The sequence below is a fragment of the Siphateles boraxobius genome, unplaced genomic scaffold (assembly GCF_051911475.1).
Source record: "Siphateles boraxobius isolate OS27281-9 unplaced genomic scaffold, OSU_SipBor_1 9, whole genome shotgun sequence".
Lineage (NCBI taxonomy): Eukaryota > Metazoa > Chordata > Actinopteri > Cypriniformes > Leuciscidae > Siphateles > Siphateles boraxobius.
Window position 1 is genome coordinate 6,339,676 of NW_027509219.1, and position 21,821 is coordinate 6,361,496.

Sequence of the window (21,821 nt, forward strand, 5' to 3'; positions counted from 1 at the left end):
GTCCTCAGAACCTAATGCCGACGAAGTGCCCCCTCATCCTCCTGTAGACACCGCTGAAGAGACCATCTACCAGGTCCGCACCCTTCTAGATTCCAGTCGACGAGCGAATCAGCTTCAGTATCTCGTGGATTGGGAGGGATTCGGACCAGAGGAATGCTGCTGGGTCCATCGGGATGACATTCTGGACCCCACACTCCTCCAAGAGTTTCATCAAGCTCATCCGGAGCGTCCGGGCCCTCGTCCACGGGGCCGCCCTCTTCGTCGGAGTCTACGGCCCTCAGGAGCTGGCCGTGGAGGGGGGGGGGGGGGGTGGGTACTGTCACGGGTCCTATCAGCAACAACACATCTCAACCTAACTCAACTCAGCGCACCTGGTCTCGCTCATCATCTCCGGAGTTCTGATCAGTTCCACCTGCAGGTCATCATCACTCACCTCTGTCGCTCACTGCTTATAATGCCCTGTCACTTTACACTCAGCGTCCAGTCTCGTCTATACGATACCCATGACTCCCTGGTTCCTAACCCTCATGGTCTGGTTCTAGAACACTCTTCTCGCAAATTATTGTCAGTCTCATGCTAACCTCCTATCTGTGTCTCCTGAACAGCTTCAACGTGGAGATCACCCTTGAATCTCCCAGCTCCATTCACCTGTACTTCCTTAATCTGGGAACGTCACAAATCATCTGGTGACCGATTGATACCAAGGACTGTTCCAGTAAAAGTATATCTTGTGTGCGGAGTACCTCTGATTGGATCTCCTGTTGTCTTGGAGCTTGCCTTACGTGTCAAATAAATATTGTATATTCTACTTCCGTATTCTCGTCCTTCAGTAGACTATGACAAAAGTGATGGAAAATTTTTTTGTTTGCATTTCTTATCTCCTAATATCGCTAGTAACCACACTCAATGTATTTTTTTTCAACACATCCCATAATTTTTTAAATATCGGCCTCTACCAAATGGTTGAGATGTCACTTAATGGTAAAAAATGGTACCGGAATTCATACACATACTTTGCCATACTTTTTCATTGCCCATCATAATTTATGATCAAAACCTTTTCTAATCTTGACAAAACACATTGACAGAAAGGTCTTGACACATTGAGTCTCAAGGTTCCATATTTTGTGAAAAAAGTGATATTTGGACAGAAATTTATGAATTTGTTACAGCAGAATGAATACAATTAAATTCAATGGAATTTATGTCATTTTTTGTATTACGCCTAAACAAAATCTCATGGGAACTTCAATTTTTGTGATATCAGCTTCAAATTTGGAACACAACTTGGTTAGATATATGGCTTTGATTTTATGGTAATTTTATAGTAAAAATATTTTGTAAAATATATGTTTTATATAAAAGAAAAAAATATTAAGTACAGTATATTTGATTTAATGTAAATTTAAAACTTCCATAACTTGTTCATACTTTAATTTTTTTAAGTGCTTTTACTTTAGCAATACTCTGCTGAGTGTTTTCTTTAAAACAAGATCAAACTTAGGTCTTTATTCCAAAGCATTCTTGAATTACAACCAAGTTTTAATAGTGCATTGTAATGTGCATTCTCAAAAAAGGGGCTGACAGTTAATCGTTATGTGCCAAATCAACCGTTTGGTTGAGCATGTTTTTGAAAAATTATTAAAAACATACTTAAGTTTTTGCATGGCACCAAGTAACATCATTTTGTTAAGTTAGGGCTCTTACAGTGTAATATGTAAAAAAAAAAAAAAATGCTTAGCTTGCGAAATTTCACCAAAAACAGTTCACATGGCTGTGGTGATTTATTTGTTTCTGACATCCATGTTAGAAGAAGTGTTGTGACAAGTGCTGTTGATTGACATTGTGACATCTAGTGGATTTTTTTTGGCATAACATACCTCAACCAGATGGTAGAGATGGCTCAATAAGTTTGAGTTAAGTTAGGTAATCTTCTCAATAAAATATAGTAACTCAAAATGTGCTCAACCATTTGGTTGAGCAGACAGTGAAAGGGTTAAATATAAAATTAAATGTGCCCAACTAAGCGAGCCAAAAACCAATGGCGAAAAAGGCGACAGTGGCAAGGAACCAAAACTCCATCAGGTGACAGAATGGAGAAAAAAACCTTGGGAGAACCCAGGCTCAGTCAGGGAGCCAGTTCTCCTCCGGCCAACGAACGAACAATGTATGATTATGATTCAGGCAGCATTATAGGTCAGAAGTCAGATTGGATCAGAACTTTCACAATACTTATCAGTGAAAAAGGGATGTGCTTGACAAGCTTGCACTTATCAACTCTCGCACAGTTCGCAGCAAGAAAGTCTTGGATGTGTTCTTTCAGTAAGCAATCTTTCTGCTGGCAGGTCCATGGCGATGGGGTAAAAAAAGAAAAAAAAGAAAAAACATGTTGCAATAATCACTGTTTAATTTTCTGTCACTTGTGGCTTTATAAAGTGCATAAAGTGGTAATTTATGTAGGCTACCACTGTCATGTTGTCCGATCAGACAAGGACATGGTGCCCCCTGAGCCCTGACCGAAACTCTCTGAAGGCCAGAAGCACTACCATCATCTCTACGCAGCTGATGTACCAGTTTGTCATTGGCTCCATCCAGAAGCCTAAAGACAGCCTACCGTCATATAGGTCGCCCCAACCTGTCTTGGAGGCGTCTGTTACGACTACTTAATGTAGTCAGCTGATACAAATGATACAATTTCCAGGGGAACAGGGACCACCTCTTTCGATTGTGCTAAGAGAAGCCAACCGTTTAAGTAATTCAGCATGCATACTATAATCTGTATCAGGGGAGAGAGGGCCACATCCATGCATTTCGTAAATATGCATTTCGTAAAACATGCGCAGAGCTAGGGACAGTCCAAATGATAGGACCGTACTGGTAAGCCAACCCCTCGAACGTGAATCTCAAGAATGGTCTGTGATGCCTGGCTCTGGGCGGCGAGGGGTTGAAGGGGTTGAGGGGTTGTCCACTGTAGCAGGGGGCTGATGCCTGAGATAGGATAATGACATGGAGGAATGCTCTATTCGTGAGTGTGTATGTTTTTTAATTGGATCACAATAAAAGCGGAAGGATGTCTCGGCACGCATACCACTGAGGGGGCAGACCCAGTGCCAACAACAAACACATTTGTATTGTCACATTATCTTGTCTCCAATGGCCGAAACTTAACAGGGGGTTGGGAGGTGAACACATGGTTGCTGGAGTGGTCCAGCCACGACGGGACTCAACCTCCTCTTCTTTATGCTCGAAACATCAGGGCTGTTTAGGCTGCTCAGGATCCAGCTCTAGCCCAGGGCTGGGGCCCTGATGTCTGGGAAACAGGTAGCACTTCTGGTTCACCTCTGGTTTGGCTTTGGCTTGGGGTTGAGTGGGCACGGGAGCCGGCTTGGGGTGACTCGAGGCAGTGGAATAACTGGTCCACTTTGGCAGGAAGTGGCACATCGCTTGCGACGACTTCTGGGCTGCTGTAAAATGCTCAGTGCAGCCATCAACTGCAACCAAATAGGCCAAAGGGAGAGACTGGGTAGTCAAGGAGGGCCATCTTGTTGTCATCCTTGATCTCTGTCAAATTCAACCAAAGGGAGTCGACCTCGAGGACCACCCGGTTATCCATGGCACAACTGATCGCTTGGGCTGTAGACTTACTGGCGCGCAGGGTGAGGTTGGTTTCACTGTGCAGGTCCTTAAAAGGCCACTGGGTCAGGACCAGTCTCATCCATGTCATGGAGAAGCTTGGACTGGTATACCTGGAGGACCGCCATAGTATGAAGGGCAGATATAGATTGGCCACTGTGGTTGCGCCATTAATCCGCTGCTTGAGGCTTGTTCTACGACGAGCAGAAGGCTTCTTTCTTCTATTTGGCGTCAGTGAGATGATCTTTGCGCATTTTCTGACTAAAAAGGTATTTCCGCACGACTTAAATCGGCCCGCCTGTTTTGGCATGGTGAAAAGCCACTTTCAATGTACTTACAGTGTTCTTACCACAAAGGTAATGAGTAGTATAAGGTAACTAAATGGGTTAAATTAAGGTTTAGGGGTTTGTTCAGGGTTAGTACCTAGTTAGTGTCATTACTATAATAAGTGCATAGTATGTTCATGCAAAACAGGACTGTAAAACAAAGTGCTACCAAAGACATTTAATTAACTAATAGTTTGAAAATGATTTGTAAATACTTTATTACTTTATACTATTTATAAAGTGTAACCCATTTCTTATTAAATCACAGTAGACAGTTTGAAACAGAAATATTTTGTAAAATTGCCATCACGTTTGATCAGTTTAATGCATCTTTGACGAAAAAAAAAATTCCGTAGCATAGTGGCTATTTTTCTTTAAATCTGTTAAAGTTCATGCAGCACCCTCACCTGCTTTGGGGTAAGTGGCGATAAGAATGTCATCAGGTCTTGCTTGAAAGTGTTTCACCTTTTCCCAGTTGTCAGTGAAGTAGTGTATCATAGAAACACCCTCAAAATCAAACAACTCAGGTCGACTAGGTAGTTTCATCTGTAGTAATAAAAAGTATCAGTTTAATGCTGAAGCTTTATTGCTTGGTCATTATTAAATAATAATCACTGGCCATAAACAGTTAATGTCAAAACCTGTGAATAAGCAATATTTCAGTTACAAAATCAATTAATAGAGTATGTAATAAATATGGTGAAAACAATCATGCTTTTAATCGTCCTAACTTGGTACCTAAGGATACATGAATAACTATGTATTAATACCTGAATCAATACTTACTTCAACATGAACTAATGAGTAGAGAATGCACAAACTAATCAAGAATAAATGAAGAGCTAACCTTACCTATGATAGGAGTAATTTGGATGTATGCATGATTAAGCACAACCTTAACTTCATTGTTAGTACATGTTTGATAGTTAATGCATTAATTAACATTTAGGGGAAAACTAAACCTTAGTTTCAGTTACTTGCAATTATGCATAATTTACTGTTATTACTATGTTAAGTAGATGTAGTAACGTGTAGGTGTTATAGAGTAATTTAGTATTGTCATAATGTAAAATTTTGCCATCTGCAGCTTCGTCATAAACTTCATTGGATAGTACATTAGTTCACCATTATTTACATGGATCCTTATCAGATGTATACAAGGCTAAATACACTAATAACATCAATAATTTGACAGTTTGTTTTGCATGATTATTTCCATTCAAACTCACCTTACTGTGGCTTATACACAGCTATAGAAAAGCTAAATATTTAATGTAAAATAATATAAAATAAAATAAAATAGAATAAAGGGGTTGCAGATTCCCAAAAGAACTAAACTAACATAAATCATATACACTGCAGTTAGGGGAATGTTTGCTTGGTACCACTTTCAGCTCACACTCCATCCAGATGCAGACCATGAACCATACTGTATTTCTGCTCTGTGACTTATTGAAAAGCCACCAAATGACACTACTTGACATCACTGACCTGGGCTGAGTACTATGTGTGCTAGTGCAGTGGTTCTCAACTCCAGTCCTCGGGACACACTGCTCTGCACATTTTGTATGTCTCTCTTAACTGACACACTCAGTTCAGATCAAGAAGTCTCTCCTAACGAGCTGGTGATCTGAATCAGGTGTGTTAAATAAGGAGACATAAAAAATGTGCAGAGCAGTGGGTCCCGAGGACTGGAGTTGAGAACCACTGTGCTAGTGTATGTGTATTTGATGGTAAGTTTATGACCTGATTTTAGTAAGTTGTTAACATTGAGTCAACTATGAAAGTGACTCAGTCTAGAGTAAAAACACATCTCTTTTACCTGGCATTCATAAAGAACATCATACATATCTATTATTCAAATCAGTTAAATGATTATTAGGCTGCATAAATTAGGCCAGCCGGAACCAGGGACCCTTCCTATAACACCGGATGTACTCGTTACATCATAAGAAGAATGGCATCTACGCTAATGTTAGTCTTTCTGTTTATTCCGAGGTTTACTGAAGTCAACCGGATCCGGGCCGTATCCGGATCAGATGGTGGACCTGCACCTGGACCCATTCACAACGCATATCCCTGTGAAGTCCTCATCAATACGACGGCCATCGGCACTGATCCTCAACAAACTCGTCTCCATAGCGGTGTGATGACTCCGACTTCCAACCAGATGTAACTGGATAAATATTCTGAATGTTCTGATCCAATATGACTTCTGACCTGCCTAAATCATAATCATAGACTGTTCTTTTGTTGGCCATAGGAGAACTGGCCCCCGACTGAGCCTGGTTACTTTTTTTTCTCCATTCTGTCACCTGATGGAGTTTTTGTCACGATCGCTAGCGGAGAAATGGGTGGATCCAAACACAGCAACATGGTAATCCAAATAATCATCCATGCAAGAGTCAGTCCAAATAATCAGAATTGTAGTCATCCATGCCAGTGTCGAAAACCATTTAATCAGTCAGAGAACAAATAAACAAAACAAGCAAGAACTAAAACGAGAACAGACTTGAAACCAGACCTTAGCTTAGACGAGTGACATACAATAATGACTCCGTAACATGAACTAACACAGACAGGGTATAAATAGACAGGTGCAAACAATGTGATTGGGAACAGCTGTGTGCAATGATCAGTGGTGAGTTCAGGCAAAGGGTTATAGGAAATGCAGTTCATGATAAGGGAAAGAAACCTTTAGTGAAAACCCAGGGAACACAAACCAAACACTGTGACATAACTCCCCCTCTACGGAACGGCTACCAGACGCTCTAAGACACCACACAAAACAAAACAAGAGTCCAGGAGGCAGGTGGAACGGTGGAGGACCAGGGGGAGGGATGGAGGGCCAGGTCCATGAAGGGAAACAGGAACAAGGGGTGACGGCTTAGGCGGCGGCCAGGGCAAAACAGAGAGTCCAATGTCGAAGGTGTCAATGGTGGAGAAAGTCCGATAGCACAGATCCAGACCTTGCCAGTGCCAACAGCCCATGGTGGAGTAGAGGGAGGGAGGAGCCAAGATGGTATGGAGGCTGACAACAACTGAGGGAGGATCTATGGAGACGAGGGCGATGGATCCACAGGCGCAGACGGAGAGTAGAAGCCAGAGTACCCGAGGGATGAGGTGGAGCACGTGTGATGGAGGACAGAGGCGATGCTGAGGGAAAGGAGGAACCCGCTGCAGCCATAGGGGTGGAGGGACCGAGTCCAGCGGATGGCCCAAAAGTCCGTGGTGGAAGTGGTATGAAGACTGATCAAGGAGTAGCTTGCAGGTTGAGGGAATCCGGTTGAGCTGCAAGCCAGAGGGTCTCCGGTGGAGCCGAACGTGGGAGGAACCCAGGGGGAAGCCGACAGGTCAATGAGCTGAGATGGAGTGAAGAGATCCGAGGCCGGAGACGGAGCTGCTGGATCCTCTCGCACTGACGATGCTGGTGGTAACACGACCTGTGGCTCGACGAACGTCAAGCCCTGCACGTTTAATACATAAACTACAGCTGGTCCAAAATGCAGCCGCTAGAGTTCTTACCTGAACCAGGAAGTAGACCATATTAGCACGGTTCTGTCAACACTGTATTGGCTCCCTATTAAACATTGTATACATTTTTAAATATTGCTGATTACTTACAAAGCACTAAATGGTTTAGCTCCCCAGTACTTGAGCGAGCTCTTAACGCATTATAGACCTTCACGTCTATTGCGATATCAAAATTCTGGCCAGTTGATAATACCTAGAATATCAAAATCGACTCCTGGTGGTAGATCCTTCTCCTATATAACACCAAAACTTTGGAACAATCTTTCTAACATTGTCCGTAACATTGTTTTCGTTACAAAAAAATTCTCAGAGCCACCAGGCAGGTTTATGCAAACGAGCGGCCGGATCGCATTAAAGGCCCCCAACGTTAATAATTAATGATCATTGTGACGGAAGTGAATCAATCAATGCTAACTAGCTAGACAATAACTTCATTCTAGAACTGCTGTAAAGCCAAAACAATCTCTGCTACTTTAATTTCCTATTATCAATGTAAAGCTGCTTTGAAACAGTCCATATTGTTAAAAGCGCTATATAAATGAAGGTGACTTGACTCGACGTCATAGCAGGGCTTCCACGGAGATGGCACAGTGCTGTAATAATCCGGCACCGGCAGTGCTGGAGGACTGGCTGAATTTCGCAGTGATCGTGGCAACAGAAATCTTGACAGAATTATAGTAAATATAACACGGTCCATGCAGGTCGATGAAAATAAGTCATAGTTCATGGTGCTGTCTAGAAACAGCAAAGATGAAGTTACCGGGTGGGAGTCGCTAGCTCCTAACTGGAGTTTATCAGCCTGCCCTCATTGTCCATAGTCACTTCTCCCTCGTCCACTGATGTTGTGGGCTCACACCCCTGGCCTGGTTATAAAAAAAAAAACACTTCTGGCATTTACATTTACATTTAAACTGACGCCTGCCATGGTGTTTCTTATTTTTCATCTCTGATTTATATGCGTGACCTCAGCCAATGCTCTGTATGTTTAAAGGTGAAGCATGTAGTGCCACCTAGCGGAATAACAAAAATACAGCATATTTTGTCCCATTCACTCTTCACGCCTGACTCGACTCAAACACAGGTTTTACAGGTGCTTGTGAAGGCATCAACAGGTAAATGTAGGGTACTCTCAATAAAATGACAAACATATTAGGAAAACTTTAGCTGTGTTTCTATGTGTCATGAGAGTAAGCAAATAAGCAGCTAACATTCTGTATTGAGCGAACGTGAAACCCATCCAATGTATTTGTACCAGGTGCATTTTTATCATACCGTGCACCCAGCATACCCGGTTAAAAAAGTCACTGCTCACCACTCCTGTATAGCCTACAGTAATGTCAATTGTTTTATGTCTTTTTAAAAATGTTTTATAAAACATTTTGTTTTATTTTATGTTTGTGCTTTTGGAAATGAACCTTCATCATCCCGTAAGGTGTATTTTACATTATAGGCTAATTTTGAGCACAAATAATGTTCTTTCTGTGAATGTAATTGTTGCAAGAGTAATTGGTTACTTGATTATTTTTTTCAAATCGATGTGTACGTTCACCCACAATGGTATGTTTAAGAATTAACTGGAAATTACCACATTGTGTCTGTGGAACTTTCGCGAATGTGTGCAAAACAATCCCACACCCTCTTTAGGCCCTCAAACCCATAGCACTCGTGGCGAAGGGATGCAGAAGTCGAGGTAACTAGGTGAGTCGGATGTATATGCCTCTCTCTGATTAGATAGACCATTTGAATGTGCTCCTCGTGAACTTTGTTTATAAAACATAATTTTTCACTTGAGATGCAATCTCTCGAGATGCAGACATAAGAGGCTGACAATTAGCTGAACATATACTTGTTTAATTAGTGACACTTAGTCTACATTTTAAAATTTGTATTTGAATATGGCAACATTTTTATTTTAAAATCTTATTTATGGCAACATTTTTATTTTAAAACCTTTATTTGGATATGGCAATATGATACCTCGTTCTACCATATTTTTATGATAAAATCACTGACAGAGACCCCTCCTCTATCAGCCAACTACTGTGTGCATAGTTAGTAAGTGTAATATTACTATGTATTTATGGTTATAATAACATAGTGGCTAATAGAGAAATGTTTGAGAAACCTGGTAATCTGGTTAACAAATGGAAAATAATTTATAAATCAGAAAATGTGGGGCGACTTTAATAGCCCCTGATTTAAGGTTAGACCGGAAACACCAAAGAGGTTCACATACGGTGTATAATGATACTATATTGAATTTGTGTACAACAACATATGTGATTGACTACTGGAGGGTATCTAACCCAAACAGTATTCAACAAACATGGTTTAACCCCTAAGGAAACCGACAATGTTCGAGACTAGATTATTGGATTATTTCTAGTGAATAATGTAATGATGTCTCAGATTGTATAATTTCAGTTTCCCCACTTACAGATCATTGGTTACTCTGTCCTGATCAATTTCTATGAAACCTCAGATCTCTCCTAATATTTGGAAATTCAATAATGACTTAAAGAATGATAGATTTTATCAACATGTGACATCTCTCATTGAGGATATTTAAAAGCTAGATATGTCTAACATTAATAAATTGGAATGGTTTAAATTTAAGGTCAAACAAATAGCCATTGACAAGTACATTTTTATCAATGATGAGAAAACAAAAACAAAAGGAACGGATTGGGAAAATAAATTCATTGGCAGTTAATACACAAGAATCAACAGGAAACACAGCAAAACGTGTCAGGTTAAGTCTGTAACCATGGTTGCCTGAAAAGGGAACGAGACGCTGCATTGGAAGTTTATGATGCTATGGGAATGAGTCTGCGTGATTGAGTCTTGGAGCACGTGTGAAATCAGGAAGCCCGTGAATCCTAAAGACGTGGTCCACAACCGCAGTCTCAGTAGCCGACAGAAGCTTGAGAGGAGGAGAGGGACAAAATAGACAACTGGTCAACGACAGTGAGAATCACCGTATTGCCGCTGGAGGGGGGAAGCCCTGTGACGAAGTCTAGGGCAATATGGGACCAAAGGTGGGAGGGAATAGAGAGGGGACGAAGCAGACCGTCAGGGGCGAATTACTGGACTTCTGCAGAGCACAGACAGAACATGACACAACAAATTGACGTACCTCACGTTCCATGGCAGGCCACCAGAATCGCTGGCGGATCAGGCAAAATCAGAATGGGAGCGGAAGCGAACAATCTCTTAAGACGTTCAAACGTGCATTGAGCAGCCTCGGATCAGACAAAACGGGACTTTGCGGACGTGAGCGCAGTCAGAGGGACGGCAACCTGACTGAAATTTAGAATAAAGCGGCGATAAAAGTTCGCAAAACCCAAAAACTGCTGAAGCACTGAGCAAGACTCAGGAACAGGCAAGTCAGTGACAGCCTGAACCTTGGAGGGGTCCATGCTTATGCCCTCCGCAGACACGACCGAACCAAGGAAGGTCACTGACTGGACATGAAGTGCGCATTTCTCGGGTTTAACAGGGACGCGACACACGCTGTAACAAGTATATACAGCTGTAACCGCTGTAACACACGACACACATGTTGGATGTATAGCTGGAGAGATGGGGAGAAAATTAGGAAATCATCCAGGTACACAAAGACGAAAATGTTGAGCATGTCTCTCAACACATCGTTTACAAGCGCTTGAAAAATGGCTGAGGTGTTTACCAACCCGAACGTTAAAACCCGATATTCAAAGTGCCCCAATGGAGTATTAAACACAGTCTTCCACTCATCCCCCTCCTTGATGTGCACCAAGTGGTACGCGTTACGGAGATCTAACTTCGTGAATACCCTTGCCCCCTGCAGGATCTCGAAGGCTGATGACATCAGTGGTAAAGGAGACCGGTTCTTAATGGTGATGTCATTCAGCCCACGATAATCAATGCAGGGGTGCAAGGAGACGTCTTTCTTTTTCACAAAGAAAAGTCCCGCACCGGCGGGGGAGGAGGAAGCAACGATGGTACCAGCCATGAGCGATGTATCAAGATACTTCTCGAGCGCCTCACATTCAGGAGCGGACAAGGAATACAAGCACCCGCGAAGAGGAGTGGTGCCAGGGAAAAGGTCAATACTACAATCAAACGGGTGATGGGGAGGGAGAGAAGCGGACCCTGAACGACTGAACATGCTCGCAGAACGTGGTACTCCTCCGGAATGCCAGATAAATCAATCGACTCCTCCTGAAAAACAGACACAGAGGAAAGAGGGAACAGCAGAGACAAGACAATTGGTATGACAAGACAAGCTCCAAGACCCAATAAAACTATCAGACCAGTTAAACTGGGGATTGTGCTGTTTTAACCATGGCTGTCCTAGGACAATGGGGGCCATAGGTGACTGAAACACAAGAAAATAAATTCTCTCTTGGTGGTTGCCAGACGTGGTGAGACTCACGGCAGTGGCCAGGTGAATATTAGAAAGTACGCGGCCATACAGGGCGAAGGCCGTGGGTGCCTCTTTTAATTCATGAAGGGGCAACCATGTTCAATAGCCCACGTCTCATCAAGAAAATTTCCCTCAGCCCCGGAGTCAATTAGAGCAGAGCAGGTGACAGAAGTGGTACCCCAGCGAAGAATGCCCGAAATCATCGTGCGGGACTTGAAGGATGGGGATAGTGTAGTCGTGCTCGCCAATATTCCCCAAACTACTTGCGACCTCTCTCTTTTACCGAGTATGTAGCAGCGAAATGTCCAGTACCACCGCAGTAAAGGCACAACCTCTCTCGAATACAGAGTTGGCGCTCAGCGGAGGAGAGGTGTATTCTCCCTACCTGCATTGGCTCAGGCTCTGGGTGTGGTTCAAGTGACGCTGTTTGAGTGAATGGGGATCCCCGGAATCCTGCGACGTCAGCACGACCACGTCGGCATAGATCGAAACGTTTGTCTAAACGAATGGCTAATTCCACCATAATCAAAATCAACTGCTGGCGGTAGATCCTTTTCCTATTTAGCACCAAAACTTTGGAACAGTCTTCCTAACATTGTCCGGGAAGCAGACACAGTCTGTCAGTCCAAAGCTAGACTAAAAACACATCTCTTTGACCGAGCATTCACACAATATATTATCGACTTCTATAATTCAATATTAGGCTGCATAGATTAGGTCAGCCGGAACTGGGAACACTTCCCTTAAATCCTGACGTACTCGTTACATCATAAGAAGAATGGTATCTACGCTAATTTTAGTGTCTTTGTTTATCCCGAGGTTTTCCCGCAGCCTGCCGGATCCAGGCCGTTTCCAGATCTAACGAAGGACCTTCGACTGGACCCGATGACAATGCAGTGCTGAAGTGCCAACTAGCCTCTCCCTATGGAGGATCCCTATACCACTCTACAGATAAAGTGTTGTGGAATTTCCGGTTTGCGTACCTACCCGAAGTGATAAGATAAAATAAAATTCTGCATCAAAATTTATAGACAAGACAAGTAGTTTGTTTAGGCATGGTTTGTAGGGAATTACAAACCTGCGCACATATATTCAAACGCATACAACTATAGAATCAATTCTTAATGCGCATGTGAACGCCATCAGCGTCTATCACAGGTTCGCGTTTAAAGTCTGTTTAGAGAGACCGGTATCGTCTTAGCGGCCCTTAATTTAATAACAAATTATCATTTAAGTGAATCAATCAAAACTAACTTTAGCTGAAAAAAACAGTATTCAAGAACCACTATAAAACCAAACCATCCTCTGTTACCTTAAATTATATGTTTATCTCTGTAAAAAGCTGCTTTGAAACAATTTACATTGTTAAAAGCGCTACAGTAAATGAGGTTGATTTGACTTTACCAACTCATCCAGGCGTGAGGGAAACTCTCGTGAAAAAAAAATCTCATCCTTCAGCTCCTCAATCAAGCCTTCCAAAAAGCGTGCCGTGGGTGCTGCCAGATAAAGTCTTAAAGTCAATGGCATAATCAGCTGTGGAGCGTCTACCTTGACGAAGTACTGCCAGCTGGCGAGAAGCCTTGCGACCGAAGACAGATTAGTGCAGAAGACAGAAAGGATGAAAACTTTTAACATCTCCTCCTTGAATAAATTAAACTTTTCAAGGCAATCAGCTCCCTCCACCCAGACTGCCGCTCCCCAATCCCGGGCTCGGCTAGTAAGGAGGGACACCACATACGCAACATTGGCACGGTCGGAGGCATACGTGACAGAAAACACCACCTCACACTGGGTGAGAAATGCACGGCACGCTTACCAGAGTAGCAGGGAGGATTGTTGATACGAGGCTCGGTGGTGTGTCGCGACCAGGCTTCACACAGGATAGCAGGTGAAATCTCTCGTCTGACATACACACACAAGACAAGAATTAGCAGCAGTAATTCACAATGATGATGCGTCTGTAACGGGCATAACCGAACAAACAATAAACCGACAAAGAGGGGAAAAGAACATGAGATCTAAATAGGCAGAAAATCAGGGCAAAGGGGAAACAGGTGTGAGAATAGCTGGAGCGCGAATGCTGATTGAGAATGAGCTCAGCTGTGTGAGAGCGCATGAGTAGGACAGGGATAAGAAAAAACAAGCAGAGGAATCAAAATTGACTCCGGACAGTCTCGTTCCCTATTCAGGTCCAAAAGTGTTTAAAGCCTGAAGGCTTTGGGGGAGTTCCATCTGTTTTTCGGAAGCTAGTGAGAAGGGTTATGGCATCCTATCCTATTTACTTCTGCATAATGATTAACAACTTGCACATTCCTTTCTTCTGATGAGTAAAGTGACACATTAAGATCTATTACTATCCTTATATGGAGCTCACAGCTGCCACACTTGCTAGTCATATGGACAGGTTGTGGAAGAAGGAACTAAAGATGCAATTTCAAGATTCTGTTTTATTTGACCGACAGCACCTTAGTACTTAAATTAGTACTTACTCGGAATGAGACTTCAAGATTCAAATGCTTTGTGGCAAAAGGAGTTGCTGAAATTTTATAGGTGTCTGAAGTCACACAATGGAGGAATGCAAATTAATCTATTAAATCAGCTGATTTAGCATCCAGAGGTTTAAAGGTGGATAAAGGCGGCCCCTAAGTTAATAACTAATGATTGTTGTGACGGAAGTGAATCAATCAAATCTAACTTTAGCTAGACAATAACTTTATTCTAGAGCTGCTGTAAAGCCAAAACAATCTCTGTTACTTTAATTTCCTATTATCACATTAAAGCTGCTTTGAAACAATCTATATTGTTAAAAGCGCTATATAAATGAAGTTGACTTGACTACAGGATGCAATGAGAAATTGGAACCACGATCAGATCAACACATTTCTGCTTCAGAAAGGGATCCATGGTTCACACTTTGGAGGAATATGACAGAACCTGAGTGCTTAAATTCATGCGGAATGAGACTTTCGGTTGAGCGCGCTGGTCCTTCCCATGGGGAACTAGTCTTTTCATTCTGGGCTCTGGTGGATGAGTCCTCTGAGGAAGAAGACTCGGCTGTGTTGCCCCCTTCAGGGAAAAGTAGCGTTGCCCAAGCATGACCCAGAGCTGATAGCTATGCTCTGGGGGCCTGGCTAGTGCTTCCTGGCCCGTCTCGCTGGCCCATTGGGACCATTAGATTCGGCTATGCGATTCAGTTCGCCTGGCGTCCCTCCAAGTTCAGGGGCATTCAGTTCACCTCTGTGTGAGACGAGGGTGCTCCTATACTACAGGCAGAGTTCGCAGTCCTATTCGCGAAGGACGTGATAGAGCCGGTCCCTCCAGCCGATATGAAGACTACAGTCTAGATCATAAACTGAGATCCCAATTTGTCTGTACATTCCGGCGTGATGTCTCCGTTTCCTCCTTCAAGGAACGGATATTAAATACGTAACCGAGGTGTTTCTCATCCTACATCATCCTATTATAAAGCATCAAGAGTTTTGCATTGAAACACGTCATGGATTTAAAATACTTAGACTCTTTGATAGTGGTTCAGCTAAAGAAAGTAAACTGAGTGGTTGGATCGACCCAGTATGGTGAGTTATATTGTTGTTATTTTTCAAATTATTAGTGCGTTTTTATAAGTTTGATTAGATAAAAGAATTATTAGTCATCCAATCCAGTCATAAAGCTGCAGATGGCAATCATTTAACTTTGGACATTATTATTCACGTGATATTTAATAATTGTTATAATTATATAGTTGCAATTATTTACATTTTATTCAAAGTCAGAGTACTTCTTGTTGATTATTATAGACCATATTTGATTTACTTTACCCCTAAGTGTTAATTAATGCATTAACTATCATTTAATTAAGGTTGCCTTTATACACGCATGAATCCATATGACTCTGGTCGTTGTTAAGGTGAGCTTATTCATTATTTTTTTAATACTTTATTGGCGTTCATAACAAATATACAGAAAATCCACTATGTAACAAGAAAAAGGGAAATAAAGGAAGGAACATTCTTAACCCAGTCCCACAATATTTCCCCCTTCCCATTATAGCCCTTTACTCATTCTTGTATGTTCATGCATTCAATACTCATTATTTCATGTTGAATTATTAATTCAAGTAATTAGCAAAAGATTATGATTATGTACACTTACTGTACAATGTTACTCTTAACTTTTATAAATAAAATTATAAAAACAATTATATTTCTAATGTTGACAAATAGCAGAAATATCCCTATGATAAGTTGATAAATGAGACTACACAATTTAAAGTATACTCTACTTTCTACTACTTTCTATAGTGCCTTTAAACTGCAATCATGTTATTTTCTTTATTTCCAAAGCATATGTTGTCAATGATTTCTCATTTCTCAACTAACCCATCCTCATTCCCAAAGTTTCACGCCCAAGGGTGAATGCAACAGCCTTTGATGATTTATACATCAGGTAAGGTATTTCTTCAATTATATCCTGAAATAATTTCTAGAAATGTATTTACTTACTGAGGACAAGTCTGGGATTTCCATTATGTTGAAAAGTGTTGTTCCTGGAAATCTCTTGATCCTTTTTGTTTGCTCTTCTCTTCTGCTCTCCTCAAATGTGTCATGCAGCTCTTCCGTGGTAAATTATATTACATGGTGTAATAATGCAGTGCTTATCCTCTCTCTCTGTCTCCTCTCACTCTCTGCACTTTACACTCAACCTCAAACAACAAGTTATGCAAGTTCAGACAGCCTTTCCTCTATTCACTTTTCCACAATGATTATCACAAATGAAATCTGAGTCTCCTGAATCTCCTCCTCCTCCTCCCTCTCTCTCTCTCTCTCACCCCCACCCCCACACTTACACATAGGGGGTGTGGCCTGAAGTCTGAATATCCACCACAGTATAAGGACTTTGGTCCTTATAATATAGAACACACACACACACACACACACACACACACACACACACACACACACACACACACACACACACACACACACACACACACACACACCTTATTTCCTCATGGAGATAGTTGGCTGCCCCACCCCCCACAATGTAGGTGAATATTCGTTTGTTACACTAAGTAGAGCTCTTTAAGTAGAGCACTGCCATACATTTTAGTAAACAAACAAACACTTTGCAAACAGAAATTTGATTTATGATGTTATGACAATAAGACTCTTCCCTGGGCCAGTGGAGCCCTTCAAATACTGTGGAAAAAAGTGTTTTTCTTGGAGACTCAAACAAGTGTCCCCCCCTAACCCCCCGCCCCTTCCCTCAGTGGTTCCAGATTAGTTCCAGCTAGGCTGTGTTTTCTTTCTGAAATCCTGGAGTCTGTAAAGAAAAATCTTAGGAATGTATTTTAATTCCACTTTATATCCATTATATTTTAGGATTTAGGCTGTTCATGGTAGAAAATCTTTGCTTTTTAGATGTTTTACATTTTTTTATTTATTAATCTTTCTCTATCTCTTTCTGTCCCTCACTCCTTTTACATTTCCCTTTACAACCTCTCTTTCAGGTCCTGTAATTATCATTGGTTCAAGTAATTAACAGTTTCAGAAGACTGACTGAAAACATAGCAGTTAAAAAGCTGGAGCAAAACTGCAGGGGCAAGCTCATTAATTAAGTTTACAATTTAATCAGCTTGATCCAAAGTAAGGGAAATGGAAGAATGATTTAAAGGGGTCACAACCTGGATTTTTTTCTATTTTAATATTCCTTTAGGTTAATTAAGAAACAAAAGCCATATATTCACTAAAATTGTTATTTTCAACCATCAGTCTGACCATCTGTTTGAAATTATCTAAAAAGATTGCCAGTAAATGGCCATACATGGTTGGCTAACATCATTAAATATATATATATATATATATATATATATATATATATATATATATATAAAAATATTAACATTCCCTTTTTATTGCACGTGACTGGTGGACTACTGGGGCCCAGGTCAGGAAGCAGACAGACTGGCTAAACCGACCATCTGCTAGCTGTCTCACGTCCCTGAGGTCAGATACATCCCATCACATAGAGACTCTGTCACCTAGATATCACCATATAGAGACTGTGTCTGTTCCCCGAATTAGGAAATACAAAAAACTTCGGTTTCACTTTATTTTGATGGTCCCTTTAACACATTCTGTTGTCTACAAGTAAAATTTCATGTCTACTAACTCTCATTGGAGTATTAGTATACTGGTAGGGTTAGGGTTAGAATAAGTTGACATGTAGTTGCAAAGTTACTTATAGTCAGTAGAATGTCTGTTGGAGGACCATCACAATAAAGAGTTTGCAGATATGAAGCAGACACTAATACTCTAATGAGAGTTAGTTGACATGTAGTTACAAAGTTACTTCTAGTTAACAGAATGTTCAAAAGGGACCATCAAAATAAAGTGTTACCAAAACTTTCAAAGCCATCTAAGGGTAAAAATGTAATTGATGTTTAACAAATAAAAAATCGATATAATACAAATGATGAAGCCCGGGTTGCTGAATATTCGATCTCTTACTTCAAAAGCACTTATTGATAATGATATGATTACAGACTATAAACTAGATGTGCTGTGTTTGACAGAACCCTGGCTAAAACCAAACAATTACATTACTTTAAATGAATCCACCCCCCCAAGATTACTGTTATAAACATGAACCTCGAATGAAAGGCAAAGGGGGAGGTGTTGCTGTAATTTATAGTAATATTTTCAGAATTAGTCTAGTTTCAAATATAATTTATTTGAGGTGTTGCTGCTTAATGTAATTTGTGTTGGCTACTGTATACAGGCCACCAGGGCACCATACAGACTTTATCAAAGAATTTGCTGATTTTCTATCAGAGTTAGTACTAGCTGCAGATAAAGCCCTAATTGTTGGTGATTTTAATATACATCTAGATAACAAAAAAGAGGCATTGGGATTGGCATTTAAAGACATTAACTCTATTGGAGTTAGACAACACGTGTCAGGACCTACTCATTGTCGTAATCATACTCTAGATCTAATATTATCACGTGGAATCAATGTTGATGCCGTTGAAATTCTGCAGCAGAGCAATTACATCTCAGATCATTATCTAGTCTCATGTAAACTTCATTTAGCCAAGGCTGCAAAGCCGACTCAGTGTTACAAATATGTGAGACCTATCACTTCTGCGACTAAACGTTGCTTTATTAATAATCTTCCTGATCAGTGTCTTCATCTCAGCATCCCAGATAGCTTAGAGTTAAAAGTTTCTGTCGCAGTATCAAGTTCTTCTCTCTTTTCCAGCACTTTAGACACAGTTGCTCCTTTGCGCTTAAAGAAGATTAAAGAAAATAGTCCAATGCCATGGTACAATGAGCACACTCAGGCCCTTAAGAGAGCGACCAGAAAAATGGAGTTCAACTGGGAGAAAACAAAACCAGAGGCATTTCATATTTCATGGAAAGAGAGCACGATTGCATACAGAGAGGCCTTAAAAGCTGCTAGATCTGCTTATTTTTTAACCCTATTAGAAGAAAATAAGCAAAACCCTAGGTATTTATTTGAAACAGTGGCTAAACTAACAAAAAACTAAAGCTTCAACCCCAGACTTTTCCAAGCAGCACAGCACTAATGACTTTATGTACTTCTTAATTTACAAGACTGATAATATCAGGGAGAAAATTATTACTATGCAACCGCCTACAACAGTATTGCAGGCAGTGCATTGTCTCCCTGATGAAAAATTAGATTCATTCATTGCTATAGGATCATCTGCTTTGAGGTTCTTTGTACCAGGACGATATGAGATGGTGAAATTGAACCGGGTGAAGAATAAAGCCCATCTTGCCTGTCTGGGATTGACGTGTTTGGAATCTCAGAGATACTGAAGATTTTTGTGATCTGTGAGAACAGTTAACTTTTCTTTGGCACCTTCCAGCTAGTGTCTCCACTCCTCCAGGGTGAGCTTGATGGCTAAAAGCGCTCGATTGGCTATGTCGTAATTTATCTCTGCCGGGAAACATTACTTGGAAAAGGCGCATGGATGGAGACGGGCTGGATTCCCCTGCTGCTGAGAGAGCACCGCTCCTACCCCTGTTGTGGAGCCGTCCACCTGAACGATGAATGGCTTGTTGGGATCTGGATGGATTAGGAGCGGTGCTCTTGTGAAGGAATCTTTGAGGCTCTGGAAAGCTTGGTTTGCTGCTGGTGTCCAGGACAGAGACATGGGCTTATTTTGGAGTAGGTTGGTTAATGGTGACGTGATGGAACTGTAATTGTGGATGAACCGGCGATAGAAATTGGAAAATCCTAGGAAACGTTGGAGTTCTTTAATGGTGGTAGGTATGGGCCAGTTCCGGGCCACATTTACCTTCCCTTCGTTCATCTGGATGCCGTGTTCACTGATGTTTTAGCCGAGAAACTGTTCAGAGGGTTGATGGAAGGTAAATATCTCGGCTTTGAGGAAGAGATGATGTTCTTGAAGACGTTGAAGGACCTCCGCAACGTGATGGCGATGTTCGGCCAGGCTCCGAGAGTAGACCAGAATATCATTTATGTAGACGATAACAGTGCGATAAAGGAATTCCCGGAGCACCTTGTTCATGAAATCCTGGAATACAGAGGGGGCATTTGCTAGACCATATGGCATTACCAAATATTCATAGTGACCTCTGGGTGTCACAAAGACAGTCTTCCATTCATCCCCCTCACGTATCCGGACAAGGTTATACGCGTTGCGGAGGTCCAGCTTGGTGAACACGGCTGCACCACGAAGTGGTTCGAGGGGTGCTGGGACGAGAGGAAGTGGGTACCAGAACTTGACGGTGATGTTATTGAGTGCTCTGTAGTCAATGCATGGCCGCAAGCCTCCGTCCTTCTTAGCCACAAAGAAAAAACTTGAAGCAGCAGGGGAAGTGGAAGGGCGGATGTAGCCCTGTTGGAGCGCCTCTTCGATGTACTCCTCCATGGTCTTCTGTCCAGGAAGTGAGAGGGGGTAGATCTTACTGTGGGACACTGGCTCATCCGGAAGGAGATCAATGGCGCAGTCCCTGGCCGGTGTGGTCTAACGATGATGCTTGTTTGGGGCAGAATACATCGCTTGTAGGGGCGTAGCAGGCTGGAATATCGACTGACCTTTTTTCTACCGGGCTCTCGATGGAAGTGGAATGGATCTGGAGTGGAGAAACAGGTTGAGGTAGATGTGGGAAACAGCCCGGGAAGCAGCTATCGCCTCACTTCAGGATTTCCCCGGTGGTCCAGGAGAGATCCGGATTGTGTTGTACCAACCACGGGCACCCTAAAATTATACTAGCGGTGGAATTCTCCAGAACCAGGAAGGTGATGGATTCGATGTGAAGTTGTCCCACTTGCAACTGGATATGTCCCACGGAGAATCGTACATTGTTCTTGTTAAGAGGTTTTCCAATTATTGAATGGAATCGTTGTGTTTCTTCTGGAGGCTGAGCTGGTTCCCAGCTGACCCAGAGTCGAGGAGGGCGTGTACTGTAATCGAGAGGTGAGATGCAGTAAGTGTGACTTAGGTAGTGAGAGGTTTCATATTTTCGGAGGAATAATGGATGACACTCACCAATGGTCGTGGTAGACGGATGGGACAGGCTTAAATGATGTGTCCAGCATTGCCACAGTATAGACCAGGGGTAGGCATGTTCGGTCCTAGAGAGCCGCTGTCCTGCAGAATTTAGTTCCAACCCTAATCAAACACACCTGAACAAGCTAATGAATGTCTTCAGGATTACTAAGGCTATAGGCAGGTGAGTTTTTTTTCAGTGTTGGAGCCAAACTCTGCAGGACAGCGGCTCTCTAGGACCAAACTTGCCTACCCCTGGTATAGACGGAGACCCTGAGTCAGCCTCCTCTGCCGCTCAGAATGAGAGAGATGGGTATTATCTAGTTGCATGGGGACTGGTTCTGGAGAGTTGGTAAATTCACAGACTGTGGAG

General features: G+C 42.0%; 1 protein-coding gene and 1 long non-coding RNA gene across 3 annotated transcripts in view; one reads left to right on the forward strand and one right to left on the reverse strand.

Moving 5' to 3' along the window:
* LOC143733042 (cytosolic sulfotransferase 3) overlaps window positions 1-16,719 on the reverse strand; it is a 37,004-nt gene extending 20,285 nt beyond the window's left edge. The window contains exons 1-2 of one of the 2 annotated variants that reach the window (XM_077224593.1): window positions 16,404-16,719; window positions 4,367-4,505 (exon numbers count right to left, since the gene is read on the reverse strand). In XM_077224593.1, the coding sequence (XP_077080708.1) occupies window positions 4,367-4,505; window positions 16,404-16,427 (163 nt within the window). In that variant the 5' untranslated portion in view covers window positions 16,428-16,719. The remainder of the gene's footprint in view (window positions 1-4,366; window positions 4,506-16,403) is intronic. The other variant, XM_077224594.1, reaches the window with a different exon arrangement.
* The window catches only part of LOC143733052 (uncharacterized), a 203,144-nt gene that overhangs the window by 133,245 nt on the left and 48,078 nt on the right, over window positions 1-21,821 (forward strand). The gene's annotated exons all lie outside the window — the stretch shown is intronic.